The sequence below is a fragment of the Aotus nancymaae genome, unplaced genomic scaffold, assembly GCF_030222135.1.
Source record: "Aotus nancymaae isolate 86718 unplaced genomic scaffold, 86718_ANA_hifiasm-v0.15.2.pri h1tg000006l, whole genome shotgun sequence".
NCBI classification, from domain to species: domain Eukaryota; kingdom Metazoa; phylum Chordata; class Mammalia; order Primates; family Aotidae; genus Aotus; species Aotus nancymaae.
Window position 1 is genome coordinate 70,951,690 of NW_026988417.1, and position 14,927 is coordinate 70,966,616.

At 39.2% G+C, this 14,927-nt stretch overlaps 2 protein-coding genes across 2 annotated transcripts in view; both read left to right on the forward strand.

Moving 5' to 3' along the window:
• The window catches only part of MRPL1 (mitochondrial ribosomal protein L1), a 102,394-nt gene that overhangs the window by 74,954 nt on the left and 12,513 nt on the right, over positions 1 to 14,927 (forward strand). The gene's annotated exons all lie outside the window — the stretch shown is intronic.
• On the forward strand, positions 3,359 to 10,041 carry LOC105713249 (asparagine synthetase [glutamine-hydrolyzing]-like). Its single transcript, XM_064368286.1, is given in 4 exon segments — positions 3,359 to 4,574; positions 4,577 to 5,163; positions 5,165 to 5,926; positions 7,189 to 10,041. Coding segments are annotated over 4 exon segments (1,695 nt in total). The 5' UTR covers positions 3,359 to 4,480; the 3' UTR covers positions 7,441 to 10,041.

Genomic DNA, 14,927 nt, shown 5'->3' on the forward strand with positions numbered 1-14,927 from the left:
GATTCTGAAAAGTAAATAATAGCAGGTTAGGAGAGAAGATCAGGTTTTGAAGTATCATCAAACTGGTGGCAAGTTTGCCATTTGTCTCCTGTTGTCACCTGGCCTGCTCTCAACACTGCGTGAAACTAGGTAGCAGACTTAAGCTTAGGCAGAGAGAGCTCCAGGATAAACCTTCCAGTTGCAGGCTTGAGAAGTGGAAATCATGTCTCCTTGTAGTAACAGTAGGTATAGGGCAGGGGTCCCCAGTCCCTGGACACTGGTAATGGTTGGTGTCCTATTATGAACTGGGCCTCACAACAGAAAGTGAGTGGTGGGTGAGCAAGCAAAACTTCATCTGTATTTACAGCTGTTCCCCATGGCTTGCACTACCACCTGAACTCTGTCTCGTGTCAGATCAGTGGCAGCATTAGATTCTCATTGGAGTGCAAACCCTATTGTGAACTGTGCATACAAGGGATCTAGATTGCGTGCCCCTTATGGGAATCTAATACCTGATGATCTGAGGTGTAGCCGAGGTAGTGATACTAGTTCTGGGGAGTGACTGCAGATACAGATTAACATTAACAGAGAGGTTTGACTACACAGAACCCATAAATAAATCAGTTGCTGCAGTCTCATATCAGAACCCTATCAGTGAGTGGCAGGTGACAAGCTGCATCTGGCAGCAGGCTTTATGGTGACAGGTAAGTTGATGTACTTCAATTGTATAGCTGCATCTGGTGGCAGGCTTTAAGTCAGAATCCAACACTTACTTTAGTCAGTGTATGGCCCATCCACTATTGGATTTACCACTTCCATCTGCACCTCTTCCTGCACTGCACACTTATCTCAGTCACAGTTTTGGTAAGGCCACAGGCTAAACCCTAACCAAAATGAGTAAATTTTGGTTAAATTACTAAACCCTAACCAAAATGAGTAAAAACAAATGCCACTGAAGAGCTTCTTTGAAAAGGGGGAAAGACTCAATGATGAGACAGCAGAAGACTCTAAGATGGCCAACAAAAAGAAAGCTGCATTTAAAGAAATAGGAAGAGCAAGATTCCTTCTTAAATTATGGATTTATTGCAACAGGTGATTCACATTCTGCAAGCCCACTTTCTATAATACGTGGCGACTGGCTATCCAATGAAGCCATGAAACCCTCAAAACTGCTTTGTCACATAGAGGCCATGCACCCTTCACTAAAAGACAAGCCTTTGGAGTTTTCCAAAAGAAAAAAACATGAACTTGAAGAACAGAAGCAATTGTTGAAGGCCACCACTTCATCAAATGCATCTGCACTAAGAGCACCATTGCTAAAGCTAAGAAGCCCTTTACTATTGGTGAAGGGTCGATCCTGCTTGCTGCTAAGGACGTTTGTTTTGAACTTTTAGGAGAAGCTGCATTTGAAAGGTGGCACATGTTCCTCTGTTGGCTAGCACCTTAACTCTATGAATTGATGAAATAACAGAAGATATTGAAGCACAGTTGTTAGAGAGGATTAATGAATCACTGTGACACACAATCCAGGTTGAAAAATCTACTGATGTTAATAAGGCAACAATGCTTGTTTTTGTATGATATGTTTTTCAGGAGTATGCGTATGAAGATATGTTATGTGCACTTTGGTTGCCAAGTATCACCATAGCTGCAGAACTATTCAAGTCTTTGAATGATTACATATGAGGAAAACTGAATTGGTCATCTTGTGTTGGTATATGCATGGACAGAGTAGCTACCATGATTGGACGGCTTTCTGGTTTCACTACTTGGGTGAAAGAGGTCACTTCTGAATGTGAGTCTATGTACTGTGTCATCCATAGAGAGATGCTGGCTAGCTGAAAAATGTCACCTGAACTTAGAAACGTTTTGTAGGATGTGACCAAAATTATCAGCCATGTTAAAGTACGTGCCCTTAACTCATGTCTGTTCATGCAGCTCTGTGAGGAGATGGATGCAGAGCATACATGTCTTCTCTTATACACAGAAGTGAGATGACTTTGTAAAGAGAGGCCACTGGCCGGAGTTTTTGAGTTACAAGAGCTACTTCAGAGATTTCTTTTATAAAAACAGTCACACTGGCAGCACATTTCAGTGACACAGATTGGGTCACAAAACTTCCTAACTTGTATGACATATTCAGCCTTCTCAACAAACTTAATCTGCTACTTCAGGGGAGAAGAACAAGTGTGTTAAAGGGGCTGCATTCAAAGTCAAACTGGAATTATGGGGATGACGCGTGAACACTGGGATTTCTAACATGTTTTAAACATTAGCGGAGATTTTGAAAGAGACTGATCCAGGGCCTCCTTTTTGCCAGCTGGTGCATGATCACCTCTCTCAGCTTTCAAAAGAGTTTGAGCATTACTTCCCAACCACAAAAGGCCCCTGAACTGGGAAGGAATAGATCCTTTGCCCATTTGTGAGATCACAAATGATGGTGGCCTTGAAAGTATGTTTGAGACAGCTTCAATTCTCCGTATGTTCTGGATTAAAGTCATTGTGGATTATCTTGAGATTGCCACAAAAGCACTGGAAGGCCTGCTTCCATTTCCAATATCCTCTTCGTAAAGCAGGTTTTCTGCCGTGACAGCAACCAACATGAAATTACAGAGCAGACTGGACATAAGCAACACACTTCAGGTGTCACTGCCTCCCATCCTCCCCAGATGGGACCATCTTGTTGCAGGAAAACAAGCTCAGGGCCCCCACTGATTCTACATCATGGTGAGTTGTATAATTATTTCATTAAATATTACAATATAATAATAACAGAAATAGAGTGCACAATAAATATAATGTGCTTAAATCATTCTGAACCTCACACCCCCACTCTGTTGGAAAAACTGTCTTCCACAAATCCGGTCCCTGGTGCTAAAAAGGTTGAGACCACTTGTGTAGGGTAAGGCACAGGTATCTAAAACTTTCAGAGAAGGGCACTTTCCTTTAAAAAAAAAAAAAAAATTTTTTTTTTTTTTTTGAGACAAGTCTTGCTGTGTTGCCAAGGTTGGAGTGCAGTGATGTAAGCATAGCTCACTGTAACTTCAAACTTGTAGTCAAGGGATCCTCCTTTTTCACCCTCTCAAGTGGCTAGGACTACTTGTGCTCCACCACATGTAGCTAATTTTTATTTTTATTTTTTTAGAGATGGGGTCTTGCTATGTTGCCCAGGCTGGCTTTGAACTCCTGTTCTCAAGTGATCCTCCAGCCTCAGCTGCCCAGTGTGCTGGAATGACAGGTGTGAGCCACAATACCCAGCTAGAACTTTTCTCTGATTAGAGGAGCTGTGATCATAAGAGGGTGAGGCATGCCACCCTTGCTTTTTTCTCTCTCTTTATCCTCTGAGGGCTAGCTGGCCCTCAGTAAAGAAACATTTGGTTGCAAAAAGTGTCAGAACTGGGTAAATAAAGCTCCAGCTTTCTTGACAGAACTGAAAAGGTGAGACCCAGGGAACCCAGAAGTACTGGGGAGATAAGCAGAGTGTGGAACTTGGAAAAGTGACTCATAAGACTATAAACTCCTGGAAATGAAATAAATGGACATGGCAGAGGAGAGTCAGGAAACTCTAAGATCATAGAAATTTTCCAATCTGAAAAGCAGAGTCAGAAGACTGGGAAAAATGCAGAGAGCCTGAGGGTCCTGTGGGACAGGAACAAAAGATCTAAGTTTCACATTAGTGGAGTTCCAGAAGGAAAGGAGGATGTATGGTACTGAAAATTACTTAAAGAAATAATGACAGGATTGAGGAGAAACTGCAACTCTCATACATTTCAAGTAAGAATGTAAAATAGTACAGCTACTGTGGAAAATGGTTGTATCTTATAAAAGCTCATCATACATTTACCATATGTCCCAGCAATTCTACTGTGGGTTTTTAACTCCACAGAATGAAAAATATAAAGTGAAATGAAAACCTACATTCACACAGATATCTGAACACAAATGTTCACAGTAACTCTATTGATAATTATCAAAAGCTGGCAAGATCCAATTGTGTTCACAAATATTTTCCTACATGTGAAAAAAATCTCTGATGCATCATACAGTGGAATGCTACTCAGCAATTAAAAAGGTATGAGCTGTTGTATAGACACATCAACTTAGAATCTCAAAAGGTTTCATACTGTAACCTAAGAGAAAGAAGCTAATCTGAAGTGATTACTTACACCAAAAGCACAGGCAACAAAAGAAGTAGTAGATAAATTGGACTTCATCCAAATTTAAAACTTTTGCATGTTAAATGACTATGAATAGAGCACAAAGGCAACCCACTGAATGGGAGAAAATATCTGGAAATCATATATATGATATGAGACTTGAATCTAGAGTACATAAAGAACGTTTACACACCATCCATAGCACGACACGCCATCCACCTCCTGACACGCCGTCAGCAGACCTGGCCTCCGCGGCCCACATCACCGTTACCTGCTTGCTCCCAGACTTTGTTCAACAACATCTGGATACATCATTTAGAGAGAGCTTATAGTTTCATTGCACCATGTGTGGCGTTTGGGCCCTGTCTGGCAGTGATGCCTGCCTTTCTGTTCAGTGTCTGAGTACTATGAAGATTGCACACAGGGGTCCAGATGCATTTGTTTTGAGAATGTCAATGGATACACCAACTGCTGCTCTGGATTTCACTGGTTGGCAGTAGTGGACCCTCTGTTTGGAATGCAGCCAATTCAAGTGAGGAAATACCCGTATTTGTGGCTCTGTTACAATGGTGAGATCTACAACCATAGGAAGATGCAACAGCATTTTGGATTTGAATACCAGACCAACGTGGATGGTGAGATAATCCTTCATCTTTATGACAAAGGCGGAATTGAGCAAACAGTTTCTATGTTGGATGGTGTGTTTGCATTTATTCTACTGGATACTGCCAACAAGAAAGTGTTCCTGGGCAGAGATACATACGGAGTCAGATCTTTGTTTAAAGCAATGATAGAAGATGGATTTTTGGCTGTATGTTCAGAAGCTAAAGGTCTTGTTACGTTGAAGCACTTTTCAACTCCCTTTTTAAAAGTGGAACCTTTTCTTCCTGAACACTATGAAGTTTTGGATTTAAAGCCAAATGGCAAAGTTGCGTCTGTGGAAATGGTTAAATATCATCACTATCGGGATGAACCCCTGCACGCCCTCTATGACAATGTGGAGAAACTCTTTCCAGGTTTTGAGATAAAAAACAGTGAAGAACAACATTCGGATCCTTTTTAATAATGCTGTAAAGAAGCGTTTGATGACAGACAGGAGGATTGGCTGCCTCTTATCAGGGGGCTTGGACTCCAGCTTGGTTGCTGCCACCCTGTTGAAGCAGATGAAAGAAGCCCAAGTACAGTATCCTCTGCAGACATTTGCAATTGGTATGGAAGACAGCCCCGATTTACTGGCTGCTAGAAAGGTAGCAAATCATATTGGAAGTGAGCATCATAAAGTCCTCTTCAACTCAGAGGAAGGCATTCAGGCTCTGGATGAAGTCATATTTTCCTTGGAAACTTACGATATTACAACAGTTCGTGCGTCAGTAGGTATGTATTTAATTTCCAAGTATATTCGGAAGAACACAGATAGCGTGGTGATCTTCTCTGCAGAGGGATCAGACGAACTTATGCAGGGTTACATATATTTTCACAAGGTTCCTTCTCCTGAAAAAGCCAAAGAAGAGAGTGAGAGCCTCCTGAGGGAACTCTATTTGCTTGATGTTCTCCGTGCAGATCGAACTACTGCTGCCCATAGCCTTGAACTGAGAGTCCCATTTCTAGATCATCGATTTTCTTCCTATTACTTGTCTCTGCCACCAGAATTGAGAATTCCAAAGAATGGGATAGAAAAACATCTCCTGAGAGAGACGTTTGAGGACTCCAATCTGAAATCCAAAGAAATTCTTTGGCGACCAAAAGAAGCCTTCAGTGATGGCATAACTTCAGTTAAGAATTCCTGGTTCGCCATATGCAGAAAGCAGAAACTGGACCCCTTCCTGACACCTTACACTAAAATTGACTCCAGATGGATTAAAGACTTAAACATAAGACGTAACACCATAAAAACACTAGAAGGAAACCTAGGCAAAACCATTCAGGACATAGGCGTAGGCAAGGACTTTATGACCAAAACACCAAAAGCATTGGCAACAAAAGCCAAAATAGACAAATGGGACCTAATCAAACTCCACAGCTTTTGCATGGCAAAAGAAACAGTCAATAGAGTGAATCGACAACCAACACAATGGGAAAAAATCTTTGCAGCCTACCCGTCTGACAAAGGGCTGATATCCAGAATTTACAATGAACTAAAAAAGATTTACAAGAAAAAAACAAACAAGCCCATTCAAAAATGGGCGAAGGATATGAACAGGTACTTTACAAAAGAAGACATACATGAGGCCAACAAACATATGAAAAAATGCTCATCATCACTGGTCATTAGAGAAATGCAAATCAAAACTACATTGAGATACCATCTCACGCCAGTTAGAATGACGATCATTAAAAAATCTGGAGAAAACATGCTGGAAAGGATGTGGAGAAATAGGAACACTTTTACACTGTTGGTGGGAGTGTAAATTAGTTCAACCACTGTGGAAAACAGTGTGGCGATTCCTCAAGGACCTAGAAATAGAAATTCCATTTGACCCAGCAATCCCATTACTGGGCATATATCCAAAGGATTATAAATCGTTCTACTATAAGGACACATGCACACGAATGTTCATTGCAGCACAGTTTACAATAGCAAAGACCTGGAACCAGCCCAAATGCCCATCGATGATAGACTGGACAGGAAAAATGTGGCACATATACACCATGGAATATTATGCAGCCATTAAAAACGAGGAGTTCACATCCTTCGTAGGGACATGGATGAACCTGGAAAACATCATTCTCAGCAAACTGACACAAGAACACAAAATCAAACACCACATGTTCTCACTCATAGGTGGGTGTTGAACAAGGAGAACACATGGACACAGGGAGGGGAGCACTATACACGGGGGTCTGTTGGGGGGAGGGGGGATAGCGGGGGGGTGGGGAGTTGGGGAGGGATAGCATGGGGAGAAATGCCAGATATAGGTGAGGGGGAGGGAGGCAGCAAATCATACTGCCACGTATGCACCTATGCAACAACCTTGCATGTTTTTCACATGTACCCCAAAACCTAAAATGCAATAAAAAAAAATAAAATTAAATTAAAAAAAAAAAAAAAAAGAATTCCTGGTTCAAGATTTTACAGGAATACATTGAACATCAGGTTGATGATGCAATGTTGGCAAATGCAACCCAGAAATTTCCCTTCAATACTCCCAAAACCAAACAAGGATATTACTATCATCAAATCTTTGAACGCCATTACCCAGGCCGGGCTTCCTGGCTGAGCCATTACTGGATGCCCAAGTGGATCAATGCCGCTGACCCTTCCGCCCGCACGCTGACCCACTACAAGTCAGCTGCCAAAGCTTAGGTGCTCTTCGTGCTGTAATTGTTGTTCTTGTTGTATGGGTACTATGCAAATATTTCTTCTTCTTGTGTGAGTAATATGAGTAGTAGATGGGGGAACAATGAGAGTCAACTCAGGCTAACTTGAAAAAAATAAAAGTCCTAAATCAAAAAAAAAAAAAAAAAGAACTTTTACAATTCAGTAATAAAAAGATAAATAATTTTAAAATGAGCAAAGAGCCTGAATAGCTCTCCAAAGATGATATACAAATGGCCAATAAACACATAACATTATTAGCTATCAGGAAAATGCAAATTAAAATCACTATGAGATACCCCTTCATACTCTGTAGGATGGCTATTATTTATAGAAACAAAATAACAAGTGTTGGTGAGGATTTAGGGAAATTGGAACTCTTATTTATTGCTGGTGGGAATGTAAAATACTATAGCTGCTATGAAAAACAATATGGCAGTTCCTCCAAAAATTAAACAGAATTATACAATCCACCAAATCCACTTCTAGATATATACCCAGAAGAATTCAAAGCTGGGACTTGAACAGTTGATGGCATCATTCACAGGAACCAGAAGTACAAGCAACCCATGTGACAATTAACAGATGAATGGATAAATAAAATGCAGCACACACATGGAATGCAATATTATCAGCCTTAAAAAGGAAGGAAATTCATACATCCTACAACATGCATGAACCTTGAGAACATTTTGTTAAGTGAAATAAGCCAGTCACAAAAGGACAAATATTGCATGATTCCACTTGTATGAGGTACCTGTAACAGTCAAATTCATAGAGACAGAAAGTAGAATGGTGGTTACCAGGAGCTGGAGGAAGGGCGCAGTGGGAAGTTATTGTTTAATGGGTTATATACTGTTACTCTGTTTATATGACATTTTCAAAAAGAACACTGGTAAACAAATCAGTGGTTACCAGGAGTCAGGAGTGGATGGTGTTTGTGCCTGAGAGAAATCACATAAGGGAATTTTTTGGATTCTGTATCCTGTATTGGAGTGGTTATTACTTGAATGTATGCATGAATTTAAAAAGATACACCCCCCAGAAAAGTCAATTTTACTACCTTTAAATTTTAAAAATGTAATTTACAAATATGTAAACATATAGCAACATAATTAGCTTATTAGGAGCTGTGGTGGTGGTTGGGCAGGGGTTTGGGTCTATGCCCTTAGATTAACAGTGAGAACAGTTCTTATATTGCTTTATATCTTCATTAAGAAGTAAACTATGTCTTGCATTTTATAGCCTCTTAAAGGGCTGGTTTTAATAATTTTAAATGCTAAACTAAAACTAATTTTTTTATTAAGAGATAATAAATGCACATAATGAAATATTTAGAAAATACTGAATAGCCTAGGTAAGAATATAAAAATTCAAAATTCCTGTAATCGTTCACTATTTTAGTACTTTTTGTTACTGCTCTTTCTGTATGCACATAGTTTTTTCTTTATGTAATTGCTTTGCTATTATATATTGAGTTTTGTGTTCTTTTCTCTTTAACACTGTATCTTGAACACTTTCCCATGTCATTAAAATCCTTGCAAAGTATCTTTTTAATAGCTGTTTCATAGCCTGTTATATAGATACATCATAATATATTCAACCTTATTTTGTTGGGCATGTAGATTGTTTCTGATATCTCATTATTATAAATATCATTCTAATGAACATAAATTCAGAGCTCTCATACACACAGAATACATTCTGTGTCTATGTATGAATGTGTAACTGTTTGTTAAAAAATCCAAATTTAGACCAGGCACAGTGACTCATGCCTGTAATCCCAGCACTTTGGGAGGCCAAGGTGGGAGAATCACCTGAGCCAAGGAGTTCAAGAGTAGCCTGGGCAGCAAGGTGAGACCCCATTTCTACAAAAAAATTTAAAAATTAGCCAAGCATGGTTGTGCATGGCTGTGGTCCTGGCTACTTGAGAGGCTGAGATGGGAAGATTGCTTGAGGCCAGGAGGCCAGGGGTGTAGTGAGGTGTGTTTGTGTCATTGCACTCCAGTCTGAGTGACAGAACAAAATACTGTCTCAAAAAGCAAGAAGAAGGAAAGTGAACTTAGTGGGGTATAAACATGACATCGTTTTCTTCTTTTTCTTTCAACTGTGCCCTGTACTACTTCCCTTCTCTGTTAGGCGCAGGCATACTAGACAGATCTTATAGTTTCAATGGCTGTGTATAATTGAAAGTGCAGTGTGATCCAGTTCAAAACTCTAATCTCATGTCCAAAGATTTCCCTTGCCTAATTTGGAGCCAGGCTTTGATGGCTTGTGTGACCTGAAGTGGGGAGTGTTTATTGCGATTTCAGCCTCCAAGGTTTGACCTTAGAATACTCAGTTCTAAATACCTGGCTTCCAGTACCTTTTCCATGCCTAACTGCTCCAGGGTAGGTGCCTAAAGAGGAGATTAAGGGGGATAACCCAAATGCCTCTACTTCCCTACCCATATTTGTGATCCTTGTTTTGGGTAGCTCTTACTGGTTTGATGTCTTCATATAGGACATGTTCAATCAGTCAGTCTCTTTCCTGCAAGTACCCTCCAGTCTTTACACATGAGCCTCTTGGAGTCTTGCCTCCTCACTTGTCTTTCTGCTTCTGCTTGAGTTGGGTGTTGATTGTGGTAGGACCTTTTTGGTGGCCTTAATTGTTGGCATCTTTCTTTACAATATAGGATACTAAAAGCCTTTTTTCCTTTCAGATTTGGGTCTTCATTGTGAATCTTGAAGAAACTTGTTTCAAGTACATATATAAAATTTATATCAGCTACTGAAACCATTACTAAGCATTTTAAAAATTTTAAACGACAATGCATTTCTTAGCCAGACAACTGCATAGTAGATACATAGTAGGAAACGCTAAGTCTCAACTGCATAGTAGATACATAGTAGGAAACCAGAAGTCTGTCAGCACCCAACAGTGCTTTCTTTAAAAACGATACAAAACAAAACAAAAAATGCTTCAGCTCTAGCAAAAACTTACAAAACAAAAATGGTGGCTTTTACTCATTCATTTCCTCAGACATCCTTCAGTCCGTCTTCTATACCAGCAGTCACCAGACTTTGAACTGTATACCAAATGCAGCTCTCCACCTGTTTTTGTAGATAAAATTTTGTTATTGTCTATGATTTCTTTTGCACCAGAAGAGCGGAAATGGAAGAATTGTGACAGAAGCCATTTGGCCTGCAAAGCCTAAAATATTTACTGCCTTACTGTTTACAGAGAAAGTATGCCAACTCCTGTTTCATACTCTTCTAGAATTCTTTCTAAAACATAGATCAGATACACCATTTATCTGCTTAGAAACATTAAATGGCTTCTCACTGCTGACAGGGTATTTCCTAAGATCTTTACCTTTAAATCACCTTGCAACCTAGTTTCAGATCACTACCTCAGGTTCAAATTCAGTATTTCCTGCTGTTTTCAGTTGTGCAACAGGAAGACCAGTTATAAATGGCAGCTTGAAGGCTGAATTTGGCCCCTAGTCTTACTTTGTTGGGCCCAATTAGTGGTGGTGGTCTGTTTTGTCTTATAGAATCAGCATTTAAAAACTGGACAGTATCACATAGAAATCCACATTTTTAGCTGTTCCTGACAAATCAGTTTGATGACATTGGCCCCACAGCCCTCGGTCTGTTAACCCTTGGTGTAGCAACTCTGCCACCTTAGTGTAGTTGCTCTCCACCTCTGCACAACCTGTATCACACACGTGGTATAAGCATATGCACTGAAACCCAGTCCTCCTCACTTGTACATGTTTCCTACTTTGATCACTGTAAGCATTTGAGTTTGTAACCCTGGACCTAGATATAATGAGCTACCTCATGGTCCCCTGACCCACCTTTTAAAAAAAATTTTATTTGTTAATTTCAATACGTTTTTGAGGAACAGGTGGCATTTGGTTACATGAATAAGTTCTTTAGTGTGATTTCTGAGATTTTGATGCACCCATCACCCAAGCAGTGTACACTGTACCCAGTGTGTAGCCTTTGATCCCTCACTCCCTTCCCACCCTTTTCCCTGATTTCCCAGAGTCCATTATATCATTCTTAAGCCTTTGCATCCTCATAGCTTAACTCCCTCTTATGAGTGAGAACATGCAATGTTTTTCTATTCCTGAGTTAACTTCACTTAGAATAATGGTCTCCAATTCCATCCAGGTTACTGTGAATGCCATTATTTCAATCCTTTTTATAGCTGAGTTGTATTCCATGGTGTGTGTGTGTGTGTGTGTGTGTGTGTGTATACATATATATATGTGCATATATATATGTGTGTATGTGTGTGTATATATATATGTATATAAAATTGTGGTATATATATATAAAACACAATTTAATCCACTCGTAGATTGATGGGCATTTGGACCGGTTCCATATTTTTGCAACTGCGAATTGTGCTGCTATAAACATGCATGTGCAAGTATCCTTTTCTTGTAATGACTCTTTTCTTCTGGTAGATACCCAGTAGTGGAATTGCTGGATCAAATGATAGTTCTACTTTAATTTTTTAAGGAATCTACACACTGTTTTCCATAGTGGTTGTACTATTAGTAGTTTACATTCCCACCAGCAGTGTAAGAGTGTTCCCTTTTCACTACGTCCATACCAACATCTATTATTTTTTGATTTTTTGATTATGGCTATTCTTGTAGGAGTAAGATGATAGCACATTGTGGTTTTGATTTGTGTTTCTCTGATCTTTGGTGATATTGTTTTTTTCATATGTTTGTTAGCCATTTGTATATCTTCTTTTGAGAATTGTCTCTCCATGTCTTTGCAGGAGTAAGGTGGTATCACATTGCGGTTTTGATTTGTGTTTCCCTGATCATTTGTGATTTTTTTTTATGTTTGTTGGCCATTTGTGTATCTTCTTTTGAGAATTGTCTCTCCATGTCCTTAGCCCACTTTTTGTTGGATTGTTTGTTTTTTTCTTCCTGATTTCTTTGAGTTTCTTGTAGATTCTGGATGTTGGTCCTTTGTCTGATGTATAGATTGCAAAGATTTTCTCCCACTCTGTGGATTGTCTGTTTACTCTGCTAATTGTTTCTTTTGCTGTGCAGAAGCTTTTTAGTTTAATTAAGTCCCATCTATTTATCTTTGTTTTTGTTGCATTTGCTTTTGGGTTTTTGGACATGAAGTCATTGCCTAAGCCAGTGTCTAGAAGGGTTTTTCTGATGTCATCTTCTAGAATTTTTATAGTTTCAGGTCTTAGATTTAAGTCCTTGATCCATCTTGAGTTGATTTTTGTATAAGGTGAGAGATGAGGATCCAGTTTAATTCTCCTACATGTGGCTAGCCAGTTATCCCAGCACATTTGTTGAATTGAGTATCCTTTCCCGACTTTGTGTTTTTGTTTGCTTTGTCAAAGATGAGTTGGCTGTAAGTATTTGGATTTATTTCTGGGTTCTTTATTCTGTTCCATTGATCTATGTGCCTGTTTTTATGCCAGTTCCATACTGTTTTGATGACTATGGCCTTATAGTATAGTTTGAAGTCAGGTAATATGATGCCTTCAGTTTTGTTCTTTTTGCTTAGGCTTGCTTTGACTGACTAATTGGGCTCATTTTTGTTCCATATAAATTTTATGATTTTTTTTTCTAGTTCTGTGAAGAATGACGGTGGTATTTTGAGAGGAATGCACTGAATTTGTATATTGCTTTTGACAGTATGGTCATTTTCACAATATTAATTCTGCCTATCCATGAGCATGGGATATGTTTCTATTTGTGTGTGTTGTCTGTGATTTCTTTCAGTAGTGTTTTTTAGTTTTCCTTGTAGAGGTCTTTCACTTCCTTGGTTAGGCATATTCCTAAGTATTTTATTTTTTGCAGCTATTGTAGAGGAGGTTGAGTTCTTGACTTGATTCTCAGCTTGGTTGCTGTTAGTGTATAGCAGAGGTACTGATTTGTGTACATTAATTTTGTATCTTGAAACCTTGCTGAATTAATTTATCAGTTCTAGGAGCATTTTAGAGAAGTTTTTAGGGTTTTTAAGGTATATGATCCTATCATTAGCAAATGGTGGCAATTTGATTTCCTCTTTATTGATTTCAGTACCCTTTATTTCTTTCTCTTGTCTGATTGCTTTGGCTACGACTTCCAGTGCAATGTTGAATAAAAGTGGTGAGAGTGCGCATCCCTGTCTTGTTCCAGTTCTTAGGGGAAATGCTTTCAACTTTTCCCCATTCAGTGTTATCTTGGCTGTGGGTTTGTCATCATGGCTTTTATCACATTAAGGTATATCCCATCTATGCTGACTTTGCTGAGGGTTTTAGTCATTAATTGATGCTGGCTTTTGTCAGAAGGTTTTTGCATCTATTGAAATGATCAAGTGATTTTTGTTTTTAATTCTGTTTATGTGGTATATCACATTTGACTTGCATATGTTAAATCATCCCTGCATCCTGGTATGAAACCCACTTGATCATAGTGGATTATCTTTTTGATATACTGTTGGATTTGATGAGCTAGTATTTTGTGAAGGATTTTTGCATCTATAGGCTGGGAGCGGTGGCTCATACCTATAATCCCAGCACTTTGGGAGGCCGAGGTGAGTGGATCACCTGAGGTCAGGAGTTCAAGACCAGCCTGACCAACATAGTGAAATCCCCGTGTCTACAAAAAATACAAAATTATCTGGGCATGGTGGCACATACCTGTAATCCCAGCTACTTGGGAGGCTGAGGCAGGAGAATCGCTTGAACCTGGGTGGCAGAGGTTGCAGTGAGCTGAGACTGTGCCATTGCACTCCAGCCTGGGCAAAAAGAGCAAAACTCTCTCAAAAAAATTTTTTTGCATTAATATTTATCAGAGATATTGATCTGTAGTTTTCTTTTTTTGTTATGTTCTTTCCTGGTTTTGGTATTAGGGTGATATTGGCTTCATAGAACAATTTAGGGAAGATTTCCTATTTATCTTGTAGAATAGTGTCAGCAGGATTGGTACCAGTTCTTCTTTGAATGTCTGATAGAATTCAGCTGTGAATTCATCATCTGGTTCTGGAAATTTTTGTTGGTAGTGTTCTTTTTTTTTTTAATCATTTCAATCTCACTGCTTGTTATTGGTCTGTTCAGAGTTTCTATGTCTTCCTGGTTTAATCTAGGAGGGTTGTATATTTCCAGGAATTTAACATCACATGGAACATTCTCCAAGATAAACCATGTGATAGGCCGCAAAACAAGTCTCAATAAATTTAAGAAAACTGAAATTATATCAAGTACTCTCTCAGATCACAGTGGAATAAAAGTGGAAGTCAACTCCAAAAGGAACCTTCAAACCCGTGGCCCTAATCTCTTCTAGCTTGTAGGGTTTCTGCAGAGAAATCTGCTGTTAATCTGATAGGTTTTCCTTTATAGGTTACCTGGTGCTTTTTCTTCACAGCTTTTAAGATCCTTTCCTTCATCTTGACTTTGGATAACCTGATGACTATGTGCCTAGGCAATGCTCTTTTTGTGATAAATTTCCCAGACGTTCT